Source organism: Buceros rhinoceros, unplaced genomic scaffold, assembly GCF_000710305.1.
Source record: "Buceros rhinoceros silvestris isolate BGI_N320 unplaced genomic scaffold, ASM71030v1 scaffold24294, whole genome shotgun sequence".
Taxonomy (NCBI): domain Eukaryota; kingdom Metazoa; phylum Chordata; class Aves; order Bucerotiformes; family Bucerotidae; genus Buceros; species Buceros rhinoceros.
Window position 1 is genome coordinate 11,945 of NW_010409234.1, and position 15,343 is coordinate 27,287.

At 46.2% G+C, this 15,343-nt stretch overlaps 1 protein-coding gene across 1 annotated transcript in view; it reads left to right on the forward strand.

Annotated features, from left to right (window-relative positions):
* Positions 1-4,362, forward strand: part of SLC16A9 (solute carrier family 16, member 9) — an 11,901-nt gene extending 7,539 nt beyond the window's left edge. Inside the window, exons 3-6 of the mRNA XM_010135180.1 lie at positions 24-89; positions 920-1,015; positions 2,819-3,727; positions 4,057-4,362. Coding sequence (XP_010133482.1) covers positions 24-89; positions 920-1,015; positions 2,819-3,727; positions 4,057-4,235 — 1,250 coding nt within the window. The 3' untranslated portion in view covers positions 4,236-4,362. The remainder of the gene's footprint in view (positions 1-23; positions 90-919; positions 1,016-2,818; positions 3,728-4,056) is intronic.
* The last annotated feature ends 10,981 nt before the right edge of the window (positions 4,363-15,343 follow it).

Below are 15,343 nucleotides of genomic sequence, written 5' to 3' on the forward strand. Positions count from 1 at the left end.
CAGTGGCTTTATGGTGGCCGGAGGCCTCATGATGAGCAGCTTTGCACCTAACATATACTTCCTATATATTTCATATGGGATTGTTGTTGGTAAGAAACACTTCCCCTTCCTATAGAGACTTAATCTTTATTATTTTGAGTCTTGGTTTATGAATCTGGAGTGGGAAACTGATTCACAGGCAGTGGTAGCCTGGGATTTGGTTTATCAAGGAATACTTTGAGGTGAGGAGGGGCATCGTGCAGGTAGGCTGTGGAAGGTAAAAGCGATACATTTTTTCACCAGGAAAACAGTTTGGAAACAGTTTATCTTCTATTAACGCAGTTGTTAGAGATGGAGAAGCTGACATTATACCTAAGGGCTGGGGTCAAGGAGGTCTTCTGCAGGCATGAAGTGCTGATCTTACAGGAATATAACATCTCCTCTGAAATTTGGTCATGTACTCATTCTAATTTGATAAATTAGAGATCACTAGGGAGCGATGATGTTCACATAACTGGATTGAACCTAAACCCTGTGCTAGAGGCATGGACGTGCTGTTCTCCTAGCAGGTGGTGACCTGCCCCTCTGTGCGGCAGGAGCTGCTGTGGGTGGTGTATCAAATTAACTGTGTCAGGAGTCCGGGCACCGGGCTGCTCGGCAGGGACCCAGCAGCCTGCTGACGCAGGCACGGTGCCACGCGGGTGCAGCCCTGTGAGTTAAGAGGTATTTCTGTGCCCAGAGTATGCTGCTGTGTTCTCTGAGGAATAAAAGTAAGGGGCATTCCTTTCCCAGCGTATGCTGCATGCTTTATCTCTAACTCTTTTTTTTTTTTTTTTTTTCTCTCTCCAGGGAGCTTACTCACTTAGCATACCCCGTTTTCCCCGCGTATGCTTCATTCTTTTTCTCTAACCTTTTTTTTTTTTTTTTTTTCTCTCTCCAGGGCTTGGATGTGGCCTTTTGTATACCGCAACAGTTACCATCACCTGCCAATATTTTGACAAACGCAGAGGCCTTGCACTTGGTCTGATTTCAACAGGTACAACTTCTGACTGCCATTCTCTCTAACTTTTCTGCTCCCATAAATCTACCATTACCCTCGCAAGGAAAAACAGATTATATTTTTCTCAGTTACTTCTCAAACTACTTCGTAAGTCAAAACATCAGTAGCAATGAACAGATAAAATCGAGCTTCAGGTGGAATAGTAACTAGGCTTTGCAGGTATATAGTGTGGGTTATCCATAGGGATGGGAAAGAAAGGTTCACTAAAATGAAGACAGGTTTGTGAGTAGTGTGGGCTCTGTGCCCTGGATAATAAGAGGAGAAACTTTGCAAAGACTTCTCTTCTCCCTCTTCTTTCTTACTCAAGATCAGAGGTGAGAAAGAGAGCGGAGATGCAGGAGGTAACTGCTGGATCAACATAACCTCACATGAGCTGTACCTTTAAAGGAGTAGTTGAACTTTGGGCTTACATTTTTAATATTTTATTTTCCTTTCCCTAAGGAGGCTAAATTTTGAAATATTCCAGAAGCTGATCCCAGCTTTTTGTCCATGTATCTTATCCATGATTCTACAAAAACCGGTTTCTGATAACAGAGGAAAATTCTCTGAAGGGTGGTGAGCAGTCTTTCTCATCCTCTCTCTGGGTCTGTAGGTTGAGCGATGTTGTCCTTTACACCGAGAGGAACCACTAACTTAATGGACCCAGCAGGAACTGTTCAAAAGGGCTGTTATCCCGTGCCTTGCTTTCAGTCTTGTATGGAGACTCTCCTCTGATGCATTTTCTCCGGTAGCTGTTAGCGAGCAGAGGCTTCGTCACTACAGTCAGTGTTGTGACATAGTAATGCCAGATCCACACCGGTGGAGTAAAGGGGAACTTCTGCAGAAATAAAAATGTTCCTTGAAATCATTTTCAGTGTCTTTTCTTAGCATTCCAGATGTTTTGCCTAATTGAGCCCGGGTTAATTTTAGTACCTGGAAGACAAAACAACCCTGAATTTTGTAATTATGTTTCCCTGTGTTTAGCACTGAAGTGTATAAATGGCTTTAATATAATCTATAAGACAGTCTTCAGCAACTCAGTTTGAGTTTGCTTTTACACTGACTTGAAAAACTCATACTCTGTGAGTGGACACCCATTGATTCCAATGGATCTGGGCTCACCTCACCCGAGAGCTTTCTCTTTAATTTGGTGGGATTGCATAAAATGCTTGTGTTCATTCTAATTGCTTTTACCCTTCAGTGTTTTCTTCTGAATAGGTGAATTTCTCAAATGTGTGTTTGGCAGAGCTTCAGAAATGCCTTTGGAGTAAACTCACACCTCGTGAGCCCCGCTCCTTAAACGCCAAACGGTCAAGGGCTGTTTCTGGGAGGGCTCTTGGTGGACCCCGTGTCTGTTCTTGCCTTAGAGGAGGAAGGTGGCAGCAAGGAGGAGAAAGGGGAAAATGCTGGGGTGTGAATCTAACTGTGCTGACTGTGGATGGTACCTGAAGGGATACGTGTGTGTGAGTGCATGGCAGGAGGATCGCTTGGTAGTTCTTCGATGTTTTTCATCACGTACACTATTGATCCCACTTGTTTCTGAAGTGTCTGCTAGTGTTAGTTGTCATAGATTGTTCAGATGTTTTGAAAGGCTTTTTGTTTTGTGGATACTCAATAAAGAAACAGTAGCTTCGAGAGAGATGATAATTTACCAGTCCATTAGACTGAGGAGAGAGGGGGCACGCATGACTTCCCATTCCTGTGACAGTATATTCGTAGCTCCTGAAATGTAGAAGTTTGTTAGTGTGGAAGAATGCTCTCAGTTCTCCAGTTTAAAGTGACCTTGTTTTCCTTTTACAGGCTCGAGTGTGGGACTCTTTATATATGCGGCATTGCAAAGAGAGCTGATTGATCTGTACGGACTGGATGGTTGTCTGCTGATAGTTGGCGCACTGTCCCTAAATATATTAGCTTGTGGCAGCCTGATGAGACCACTGGAGATACCCGATTCCCCTCCGCCAGAAAAACCGAGTGTAGACAAAGTCCCAGATCAATATTTTGTTTACCGTGAAAAAGAAAAGACTGTTGAAGAAAATATAAGCATCCTTGAAAAGGGCTATGCTGATGACAAATGTGTGAACAGTACGCCTGACTGCAAACAGGAGAGCGTTTTGAGTAAGAATGTGTTAAACTCAATAAACATACACGAGAAAGACACTTACAGAAAGAAAGTTGTGGAACAGACAAACTTCTGCAAGCAACTCGCCAAGAGGAAGTGGCAGCTCTATGTGAACTACTGGGAGGAAACCCTCGTCCTTTTTAAGAACAAAGTGTTTTCAGCTCTCTTTGTTGCCATCCTCCTCTTTGATATTGGTGGTTTCCCTCCTTCTCTGCTCATGGAAGATGTCGCAAGAAGTGCGAACGTTAATGAAGATGACTATCGCATGCCCCTTATTTCCATTATAGGCATTATGACTGCTGTGGGCAAGCTGACTTTAGGAATTCTGGCAGATTTTAAGTGGGTTAACACTTTATATCTTTATGTAACTACCTTACTAATGACAGGAGTGGCCTTGTTTGCAATTCCGTTTGCCAAAAGTTACCTTACGTTAGCGATGCTTTCTGGGATTTTGGGTTTTCTGACTGGGAACTGGTCCATTTTTCCCTATGTCACAACAAAGACTGTGGGAATTGAGAAGCTGACTCATGCCTATGGGATATTGATGTTCTTTGCTGGACTTGGAAATAGCCTCGGACCACCCATTGTAGGTAAGAGTGAGGGAGATGCTATGAAATGACCATGAGCTTGTCGGGACCAGACAGAATTCATTTGCACACCAGTAGCTCTGGCTGATTCCAGTAACAGTGGAAAGATGAAATCAAAATCTTAAACACAAATTAGAGCCTGTTTTGCTCAAGCTGGCCAAGCCGATTGTGTTCTGTTTTGGCATTGATGAAAAACTCATTCCATGTCTAAGTGGTCAAACTGCATTTTAGATTTGGCCCTTTTTTGGTGGTGGTGGTGGGGAAGGGTTTCATGATATTTGTCTAAAATTGAACTCCTCACTGACGCGCCTCTCTCTCGTTTCCACCCCCAGGCTGGTTTTACGACTGGACGCAGGAGTACAACACTGCGTTCTATTTCAGTGGCTTTTGTGTCCTGCTGGGTGGATTTCTCCTGCTGTTGGCAGCGTTGCCCTGCTGGAACGCCTGTACCAGTCCAAGCTCCAAGCTGCCTCCAAATACTTACTCCTACAAAGTTGCATCTAGCGCTTAGGTGACAACTGGGAAACACTTTGCGCTTTTTTTATACTGTATAGCAAAGTATTTTAGTAATTTTCCACTTATTTATGAAGCCCCAACTTCTTCCACTAGAAAAAAAAAATCCATTGTTGCTTGTTGTTCAGTTCCTTTTTCTTCTTATTTTATTTGTAAGAACAGTCTTGCTTGGTCTCCTGTGCACTGTGTTTTCAGCCTTTGTGTACTGTAATTTCCTTTCACCCTGCAAAGGGATATATTCTGCTGTATTGTCAGCTGTAATTTTTGTGTTAAGGTGGGGTGGTGCAGAGGGCGTGAAGACTTTGAAGCAAAAATGAAGGCCTCTTCCTCACCGGAGAAAGCTGACATTTCCATCACCTTTTTATAGGTCTCTGAGTTGCACAATCGGACTTTACAAAACAAAAATTTGCCTTATTAGAATGTAATACTGTGGCAAGGTGCTTATCACGTCATGCTTAGATTAACTTTTTGTCTTTCTAAAGTTTTTCCGATTTACAATGAAGTGCCAATTGGGGGAGGGAGAAGAGGGGAACAAAACCAACCCTGTGTTGTGTAACTAAAGTGAACTTTATGATGAAAGTAAAGATTCTTACTACCATTGTGACTAAGAACTGTTTATAAATATTGCACATTTTGTGAAGTCTGTTTATAAAAACTGTTGAACCAAAACCTTTTAAACCAAGGAATAAATATGATTGTTGAAACCACCGGTTAAAAAAAATGCGGTCTTGGTTATGCAAGTTCGTAATCTTTAGATTGGAGTTGGAGATGCGCTCGCGGAAACCCACAGGTGCGTGTCTGGCAGTACCGGGGACATCTCTCGTAGCACAACCACCGTTTAGTAGGTTGAACCTACTTAGCAGTAGCGCTTCCAACAAGGTAGACCTGATGAAAGCTATGACAGCAATGTCAACTTTGCTCCATCATTTTTGGAATGGACGTGGAAAGAGCTGCAACACTTGAATGCCAAATGGGCCAGTGAAGGGAGAGCCCCTGAAGCCCGCTGCATGGATACTCTAGCTGCAGGCTGGCTCTGTGTGTCTGTTGTCTTCTTGCTTTTGTTCCATGTAAGGCCCAAGGCTGGTGTGACTCGGGGGAATGCTGTGTGTGGTCAAAGCCTTTCCTGAGCCAGGCAGGAGCTGCAGGGAGAGCGGGATGACTCAGCCAGCTCTGTGTGTCCTCCGCACTAGCTTTTGCTTCCGTAGCTACTCCTGTGCCAAAGATGGGTCTGGTTGCTCTTGCGAAGTAGTCACAGGGATCTCCTGTCCACCCGTGGCATGTGCTGCACACTTTGGCTTCTTGCTGAAGGTTTAAAGTTTAGTGGAGCATGTTGGGAAGCTTTGGGTGAGGTCAAAGTTCTAAGTCCTGAGTTACATCCAGTACTGTTGCCTGCAAATGCCCCGTACTGTGTGCGTCAAATGTCTGCTGTGATTCTGGCTCATAAATAATCCTTAAGATGAAAAACAGGCATGTAATGAACAACCTTTATTGTCAAAGTGCTATGTGCAGAGCAGGTGGGTTTGCACACCTCGTTAAGCAAGAGTGATGTAACCTGTAAGTGGGGCAGACATAAGTGCAAGTAATGGTTTCTCTTCTGGTCCAAGGCAGGAAAATGCAGCTTGGCTTCAGGCAGTCTTTGCTGACTTCCTGGGATTCGCTTACGTCTGCTTGTATTAAAACTTGACAAAAATAAAGAGACGGTTAGTTTGTTTCTTTTATGTTTTTTTTCCTCCGTTTGTCAACTGGGTGTAACTACTGTGTGGGGTTTTTTTTTTCCTGGATTGCTTATCCAGTGTATGTGGAAAAAACATCAAGTGTTTGATACAGGCGTAAATGCAACTCCAAACTGGAGCCCTGGGTATCTGCTGCGGATTTGCGCCCTGTTCCTGTGCTGTCGGGCAGCTGTAGTCAGAGTTCACCACATTCGTATAAAAGCAGTGCCGTGTTGTACGCATCTTAAAGAAACTGCAGTGCTACGCTGGATTTAATCAGGGTATTAACACCTTTTAAAGTCTCTCCTCCTGCCAACACCACATGCCGAGTACTTTAAACGTGAAACTGATGTCCAGTTAGTTTTCTGTTTGAAGAAATTCAGCTGGAGATAATGGTAATGACTGGGCAATATGTAGCACACTTCTGCAATGGAAATAGGGTCTATTTTAGGCAGTGAGATGTGTCTGGGAATGGGCCGAGCTATCTGTGATAGCTTCCAGAGGTAACCCTACCCATCAGGGAGGAAGGAGCCCTGGCTGTCGACAGATTTCGTATTGCCACTGCAGGCTCTTTGTGTTGGGACTCCTGGCCCTAGCCAGTTCGTGGAGCACAGTCACCGTACTCATCTAGACTTTAATCCTCTAGTTTTGCAGAGCTCATTTCCAAGAAGGTATTTCCAGAGATGCCACAACCCCAGTATTACCTAGAGCCTTCCCTACTGCCTGGCACAGGCACATTCAAATGGGCCCGGAGGTGCAGAAGGGCTTTGGGAGGTGCCGGGAGAGGTACAGCGTGGTCATCTGTGCTTCATTTGCTCGAAAAGTGGGTCCTCAGCATTGACAGAGTGGTAGAGGTAGGTACACAGTTCTGCCGTGTAGAATTAAATTCTGCATCCTCTTGAGTTTTATATCCCTGACAAACACATCTGGAACAGAAGGAATGAGTTGCTTAAAAAAATTACTCTTGATTGTGGAAGAAAAAGTTTTTGTTTATTGCCTAAATTAATTGGTTGCTGTGGAGTCAACCACAAATAGAACATTTATCTTCTTATTTGCAGACCTTAAGAAAATTTACTGTAGTTACCAAAACACAAGACAAATGAAACTGCTGAGTTTTATTAGACTTAAAATCTGTTCCGTGCCTTGCTCAACTCATGGTCTTTATGTTTAGCTGCAAAAATGGATCATACTCCTTTGGTGGCTGTTAGTTTGTGTACGTCATGCTGATACTGAGTTCCTGCATCATGTACCGACATTGACCAATGAGCTGAGCAAGGGCTACAGATCACATGCTAAAAAAATTGATGGAGATGTCTGCATAGCATTAAACTGGCACTGGGCTATTTTTTTTATTGGAAAGATGCTTCACTTAAGGCCTTTCACACACACATATGTATATAGGGTGAGTATGCTGGGCTGAGCATGATACTGGTCAAATTAAAAACTCTCTGTTTACCAAAATCTTCTTTTTTTCTTTTTTTTCTTTTTTTTTCTGAAAGAAAAAGATTTGTGTTTTTAAATTACGGCTTTTAAACCATTGAAGCAGCTTTTTTGCAAAAACAGCATTGGTCAGCTTTAGCTGTCTTGATGTGTGGAGTATTCGTGTGCTTGGGTTTTTCTCATAAGTCTTAAATAATCACCAGGTTGACTTTAGTAGCCTTAAAATCATTTCAAGTTGCCAGAACCTGAAGGCCAAGATGTCTGAAATGAACATCTTGCTGAAATTCTTGACCAGAGCTATAGAAAGAGAACAAAATGCGTCTGGTATGAATGCAGATCTCTTACTGTTTGGGGTTTTTCCCTCTTTTCTCTCATTGCAGGCTAAAAACCATCTGACTGAACTCTCTTTCCTGCTTGTTTTTGGTGATCAGCAGCAATGAGGAGGCGATGTGCTGAGTAACAAGGTGAATCCCTACCCCTTGTTTTGTAAACAGCCAGTGGTCTGACCAGCTCTGTGTTTATAGATCATATCTGAAGGGGGGGGTGGGTGGGTGAGTTAAAACTTTAAAGTTTGCTATCTGACCTGCCTATCAACTTGTATTAGCTCGTGCTGTCTTCCCCTGGAATCAACTTTCTTTGCTGTTTAATTAAAATGACCCCAGGCTGGAGGGGCTGTCTCCCTGCTTGGCATTACCCGTGGACCATCTTTGCTGATCAGGATTGCCGAAATCATCTGGCGTGTCTTGAATTACAACAAATGCCGTGTGTGAGGTTATGCAAGGGTTCATAAAAATGCTTCAGTTAACTAATTTTTGTTTCAGATTAAACAGGGTTATGTGGAGGTCCTGGCAGGGAATACAGGACAAAAAATTACATTTAGAAGACCGGGCTTGACAATCCAGGTATCAATTATAGGTAACAATTAAGTAGTCAGTTAAGTTTGTGGATGACCTTTTGGCTACCAGAAAGATTCCTGGGAGAGAGAGAGACGTAGGGAAGAGGGAATTCCCACTGAGCCACACCATTTACCTTGCTGCTTCAGAAACAGGCGACTGGAATTTGCATATGACAGACTGCAGAGGGTGTTTTGTGATCTCGCCTGGAACTGCTGCTGCCATCTCGGTTCCTGTGGAGCGATGATCTCCTTGAGTTTTTCAGTGTTCTCTAATTTTGCTCAGGAAATAGCCTCACAAAACTGCAGAAGGCAGAGGTGATTGAATATAATAGACAGGAGCAACAAATTCTGATTCAGTAAGGACCAAAGGCATTGGAATTCTGCACCACTGGAGAAATACAAATAAAAACCTGAGCAGAAAACCCAGGTGCCCTTAACCATGTGTGAAAATACCTGCAGCAGAGACAGCGGAGGACTGTTTGAGCCCGTCTGCACCCCAGTGAAATTGCAGTGTTAGAAATGGTAAGTTCTAGTGCTGGAACCTGCTTTGAAGGAGAGAAGGTGCTGCTGAAGTGATCTGAACAGAGGATTTCTCTCATCTTACTCCTTCAGACTGAAGCAAGCGAGGTGAAGCAACCACCAGCAAATGGCAAGGAAATAAATTTTCTGCACTTACAAATACAAGTTTTCAGCCCAAACTGCTATTCCTGACTTCCTTTTTTTTTTTTTTTTTGTGCAAACTGCACCAAGAAGCAGATTGAATATTTGCCTTTTTGGCAGGGATGATAAGACTCTGGAGAGGGAGGACAGTTTTTCTTCCCATGAGGTATGTGGGAAGGAAACACATGAACTCAAGTGAGGACCAGTGGTCAGACTGTCTAGATGCAGAATAGCCCTTATGCCTGGGCTTAGTTTTTATCAGACAGAGTCTCTGCTGGGTTCAACTCTATCTCCAGCTATTTTGGATATATTTTTCCTCTTAGTTTTCCCCTCTGTGTTAAATTTTGGGTCATGCTTTCACTCAATTCCCTGAATAGAGAGTTCAATTATCAGCCTATTCATGTATGGTCTGAATTTCATGATATAGACTGAAATGGGATTTAAGTAATTTGTAAGGCCCGAAAAAAGAGCTTTACTTGCTTCATTGCAGTTGTTCCCAGCCCACAGGCATTTTTGCTGATGTTCTGCGCTTTAGCAACAACAGCAAGATAGTGCCTTAGATAATGAAGCAATATTGAATTCTGAATGCTGACTTGTTTTCCCTGGAACAGCATCAAGAAAATTAAGAGGTTTAGGTGCCAAGTGGAGATTAGAGGAAGAAAATGGAATTCAAAACAAGAAGTAGAGAGAGACAGGCTCCGGTTCAAACTTCATGATGCTTCACTCCAAGAGGAGCAGAGCATTGACAGTTACTGACCAGTCACTTGCCAGTTACTTTCAGTTCTGCAGAACTGCCAAGGGAGAGTGCAGCCTTCTAAAGCCTTTAGAAGAAAAATTATGCTAGAGAGTTTAATAGGCTGGGAAGGGAAAAAAAGCAAGCGAGCAGGCTGAACATGTGCCTCCCGCTGTTTGGTTGGGCAGTTCTCCACACGCCTGGAAATAGGCTCTGCTGAGCCACGGCAGGACACCAGCACCTCCCCTGCCAGAGATGGGTGCAGATAGAGGGAAGCAGCTCTCAGCTTGCCAGGTGGGTTAATGCGGTGCTGCCTCTCCACTCCCGAGGAGCCGTGCACCCGGAGGTGTTTGCTCAGGAGGTGTTTGCTCAGGCCCAGCACCTGACTGACGGAGAAGGGGGCATTTGGTGGCCATGGAGACATCTTTGCTCCTGGGCATGGGCGGCAGCTGAAATATTGTGACGAGGGATATCTGGCAATATCCTATAAGTCTATTATGGCTTTTAGCTGCTGAGATGTAGGAAGATGTCTATCGATACAGTTGCCAGCAATTGCCTAACACTAGATGCGGTTTTTACCCTCTCTGTGTTTCTATCTTGGTTGTAGCTCGTATTTCCGTTCTTTTCCTTTTGTTTGAGACTCACTATAGTTCCTCTAGAGCTCCATATACTTGAAAATGTGCAATTTTTCAGAACTTACTAATTTTTCGGTTTAAAATGGCTAGAAAAAAATACCACAAATGCCATGTGTCCAGGGTGGCCAAAAGCCAGTAAAGGGGGTTCTTCCGGTGGAAACTCATCTGTGTCTATCTGTCCCTGACTGTTTTTTTGTGATAGTTCAGGGATGCTTTTATGGGGTAAGCACAAGGGTTGTCAAGGCTGAGATGGTACAACCGGTGCATCGTAATAGTGTATTTAGCAAATGATCACGCTGTTCCTGAAAGATTACACAGAGAAAGGAAAAAATACATTCCTGAGTGGACAGTTTTGAGCGTTTTTGAGCCAAGCAGTAGACAATATAATTATCCTGTTTTCCTTCTGTAGATAAATGGCTGGGCTTTTTTAGCGTTTCCAGCCCAGCTTGCTGAAGCTGCCAGCTCTGGCAGGGGGCTTGTGCTGCTTTGCCTGTTGGAGAGCTGTGAAAAGCAACACCTTTAGCTGTGAGGTCTTGTGGGATGCCACCCCATGGCCTTCTCCTCCACCAGGCTGGCATTTATTCTGATATATGGGAAGAAACGTTTTTTAAAGCAGCTGAAGTGACCTAGAAGTTGATCATTACAAGGTGACCTTGTCATGTCCAGCGTTCTGGATACAACCCAGGCAGTTCATCATCTTCCTCTATCAACAGCACAATTTAGCAACTCCAGCAGAGCAATCGCAGAGGGTCTGGAGCGATGAGACAAATGTACTGACGTTTTTGTGAGCTGATTAAGCTGTATTTATGGTGTTCTCTGACCTTCTGACACACTGGGAGTGTTTTTCTTCTCTGCACTTATCCACTTGAAAAAACAAGGAAAAAAAGACTTAAGTGCTCTAAATACAGGAAGGCATCAACACAATTAAAATCGAGGCATCGCAGTCTCTGATTTAGGATAACTTTAGGTACCAAAAGACAAGCAATGTGACTGAAACTCAGCATTTATGCTGGACAATGCTTTAAATGAAAAACACCTAGTAGTGGTGTTTTGGTTGGGTTTGTATGTGCACATGCCCTTGAAAAGCTGCGTTTGAAGTTGTCACTGGATAATGAGGATCATGTCATGGAGGGGCTGGTGAGTTGCGGTTGGATGCAATTGCAATTGCAAAAAAACTGCAATTGCAGTTGGATTGAATTTCTTTGCTTCGGGTCAAGCTTTATGTGTTTATGAACCCCACGGTTCTGCTCTGACCCTGAGCATCGAGCGCTCCAAGGCTGCAGCTGGGATCAGCGGGGCTGCTTTCCCCAGTGTTTACTTCTAACCCCGAGCCACCGCAGCCTCTCCAGCTGGACCCGGGCCATGGCAGGGAAAGCGGCACCGCGCCGCATCCCCACTGCGGCCTCCCTGCGGGGCACATGCTCCAGCGGCTTGGCTCTTGCCCACTAAGAAGGGCTTGCTTTCCTATAAGGCTGGCTGTTTGGAGACCCCCAAAGCCGAGGCACGGATCACTAGGTTAGCAGAGCAGGCTGCTTGCAGCTTTGAAGGAAAACTGAAATGAACCATGAAGCCTCGGTTAGTTATTTTTCTTGCCACTATTGTTTTTTACTGCTGCTGAGAGTGGATTTACCTCTGCCCTCACTCACAGGAATCCTGTTGTTCCTATTGCTTCTGTAAAAAACCTTGTTTTCTAAGCGTGAAAACTAAACATTTCTGCTTTCCTTTCGTGTTTATTCTTCCTCTCCCTCAAAACCAGCCCTTTCAGGAGCTGGAGGCTGTGCCTCCCATGAGCAGAGTACAGAAGCACGCCCCAGCTCCCGCAGCCCTTCTCACCACCCAGGCCAGGGCTCTGCCTTTCCTCAGGAGCCTTCCCCTGGGTGCAGGGTGTTGGGAGACCAAACTTGCCTTTAGTTTGGACACAGCCTTTGAGGGCAGGGTGGCTGCTGGAAGCACCGCACATCCTCTTCAGATAGCTCAAGTCCTGCAGGGACTGACTTTGATCTGGAGCTTGCGAAGGAAGGGTTTGAATTGCAGCTACAAAAGCATGAGGGGTTATACGTTTAACGTGTGCTGCCTGAAGCCTTCTGCTCTTCGTACAACAGCGGTGAGAGGTGAAAGCATCCCTCTGAACTGACGGAAAATGCTGCCCAGGACTGGGGGCTCCTCGCTGTGTCTGAGGTGAGGGTGCAGGACCACCTCTCCTCAAGCCTCGTGTGCCCTCTAGCGGCTGCAGGCTCTCTGGGGAGCGGGAGGTGTCTTCATTTCCTCTAAGCCTCGATGGATTTTGCAGGCTGCTCTTCAAAACAAGTTCTTCAATAACTGCAGTGAGAGAGCAAGCGGCTGGTTGCAGTTGCTGCTGCTGCTGCCGCCTTGTTTGCCCTGCGATGACCCAGCAGAAACAGCTGGTGGTGGCTGCTCAGGCAGAGAATGTGTTGCTCTGGGCTGTGGGTCTGGAGCTCGCCGGTTCAGTGGGGAGTGCGCCACGTCCGCAGGACGGTTCCGGTGACACCTGGAAAGGTGGAGGGCGGAAACGTGCTGTGGAGCAGGGAGCAAAGAGAGAGCTGCTGATATTTTTATTTAATAACTGTCGGGGTCTTATTTCGCCCAGGCCTTTTCGTGAGCTGTTTCTCTGCACGGTTAGCCGGGCTGGCTCTGAGCGCTGTGTACTTTTGTCTGTCCCAAAGGGACCCAGCGAAGGTGGGAATCTGCTCCCGCTCCGGCTGCCCTGCAAACGCAGCCACCGAGGCTGTGAGGGCATGGAGGTGGGGCAGGGCTGGAGGGTGGGGGCAGGTTCGGGCTCCTCAAGCAGCCCCAGCTGTGGGGATGCCCAGGTGGAGCTGGGCTGCAGTGACGAGCCCCAGCTGCCCCTGCGCAGGGAGGCTGCTGGGCAGCCACCAGCAGGTAACCACAGGGTGTGGGGGGTCCTCTCTCTTGCTGACTTGGGGGCTGCTGGGCAAGGTGGCATCTGCCCCCAGTTCAGCCCGTGAGCAGAGCAAGTTGGGGTGTACCATGGGGCGTGGTAGTGTTAGGGAGAGAGCTGAGCTTTTGTCCAGGCGTGGACCTCTGCCCTAGTGATTTAGCCGTGCCCTGGCTGCACCTGATGGTGGGGGTTGGCCTGCCCGCAGGTGAAAGCACGGCCAGCACCCTGTGAGGTCCCTTCTCGGAGCGTTCCCAGACCTCGTCGGGGGATCTTGTGGAGACGTGAGTGGGCTGAAAATCTGCACTGGTTTTTAGAGGGTTGGCAGAGTAGCTCCTGCTTTCCTAGTGCTCCACTAAGGGGGTCTGGCTCACTGCATGGGTTTTTATTAATTTTATTTTTTTTGTCCTGTGTGTTTTGGTTTTGTTTCATAAGTACCTACCACATTTGTATTAAGAATCTCCCCCAATTAGGTTGAACTGCAACATTATTTACTTCGTTGTGACTTATTTCCTAGCAGAGGCTTTTCAGCTGAAATAATTACAGTCAAAGATATTGGGCTTAACAGTGTCTACATCCATTTCAAAGGCTGGATGGGTCCTTGCTCGTATGTTTACCAAAATGCCTGTCCAGGCGTATATAAACACATATCTATAGTGTTTAGATGCTGCTGGCCATCTCAAAACATTTTCCTTGCTGCTGCCAGCGGGCAGAGAGGACAGCAGGCAGGGTGAGTATCTGCAAACCCGCAGTGGAAAAGCCCACCCAGAAGTAAACACCCAGCACAGAGCGCGCTTCAGGAAGCGGTGCTGTTGTGTGTGTGAGCTGCCATGGAAACACCTCCTGCTGCTAACACAGCAATGTGCCTCCGGAGGCAAGTGCTGGCTGTGGGGAATCCACTTCTACTAGTGATTAATTTCTTCGTTGGACAAGATCTGGAGTGAAACTGCTGATTAAGATGATGGGTTAATTGCGGAGGGCCAGCCCCACGGCCGCGGGTAGCCTTGGCCGGATGGTGTGGCTTTGCGAGGGGGAGGAAGGTGATGGTGTCCTCTGACGCTCTGCTGCAGTCTACTATGGGAGCGAGTGCCTCCCTTTCCATCTGTGTAAGTGAACTTAAACCTGGCTTCGTGGGTCCTTTCTGGCATCCTTCCTCCTTTCTGAGGCGGCGCTTCTTCCCCCAACCCAGCTGCCACATCTGAAGAGAGCGAGAGGAGGTGTTTACAGTCGTAGAGCTCAGATATTGGGAGGCTTTTTTTAACACCTTACTGCTTATATATATATAAATACTGTAAAATACATTTGGTACGTGTGGGTATTGGTTCCTTTTAGTAATTATTAACACTTAGCATCGTGTTCTAAACTTGCTTAGGTACCCAGAGAGTGAAATGGGGTCTAGGTGCTGAAGGCGTGAGCTTTATGAACTGGAAAACAGCTTTTCTGTAGCAGTTCAGCCATGAAGCTGTAGGAAAGTCTTTCCTTTTTCCTTCTGGAAACATATAAACAAGCATATTTAAGGAGAGGCTGGGTTTCGGCCATGTTGGGGTAAGGCTGCCCCTCTGCTCGGCCTGGGGAGCAGGGGGTAGAAAAGGCGGGAAAGAGGGTAGAGGAACAGGGGCTCCTTGTGGCTGAGACAGCATCTCCCCTTTCTTAAACACGTTCCCCTGAGGTGCCACCTGCACGCTTGAGGGGCTGCGGGAACCTTCTAGAATCTTCCGGAACCAGTGGGAAGCGACTGTTCCCGCCCTGGGGCAGCCCCCGCCTCTCCTGACAGAGGCCCCTCGGCCCTGGGGCTGCCCCTGCCAGGCGTGGGCGCCCTGGGTGATATCCCACAGGCTTTTCAGCCCCCACGCTGGGCTAACCCCATCCTAACCGGGTGAGGAAGCAGCTCCTCGGTGCTTCAGGTCATTCATGGCTGTTCACACATGTTTTTGCACTGGATGTTGAGGTAAGAAATTGGGAATAACCAGGTGAGCACGCTTCAGCTCATTCATGGCTGTTCACACATGTTTTTGCACTGGATGTTGAGGTAAGAAATTGGGAATAACCAGGTGAGCAGATAGGGATCCTTTACCAGGATGGTGACATGGCTGCTGCTCAAATTCCTCTTCTGG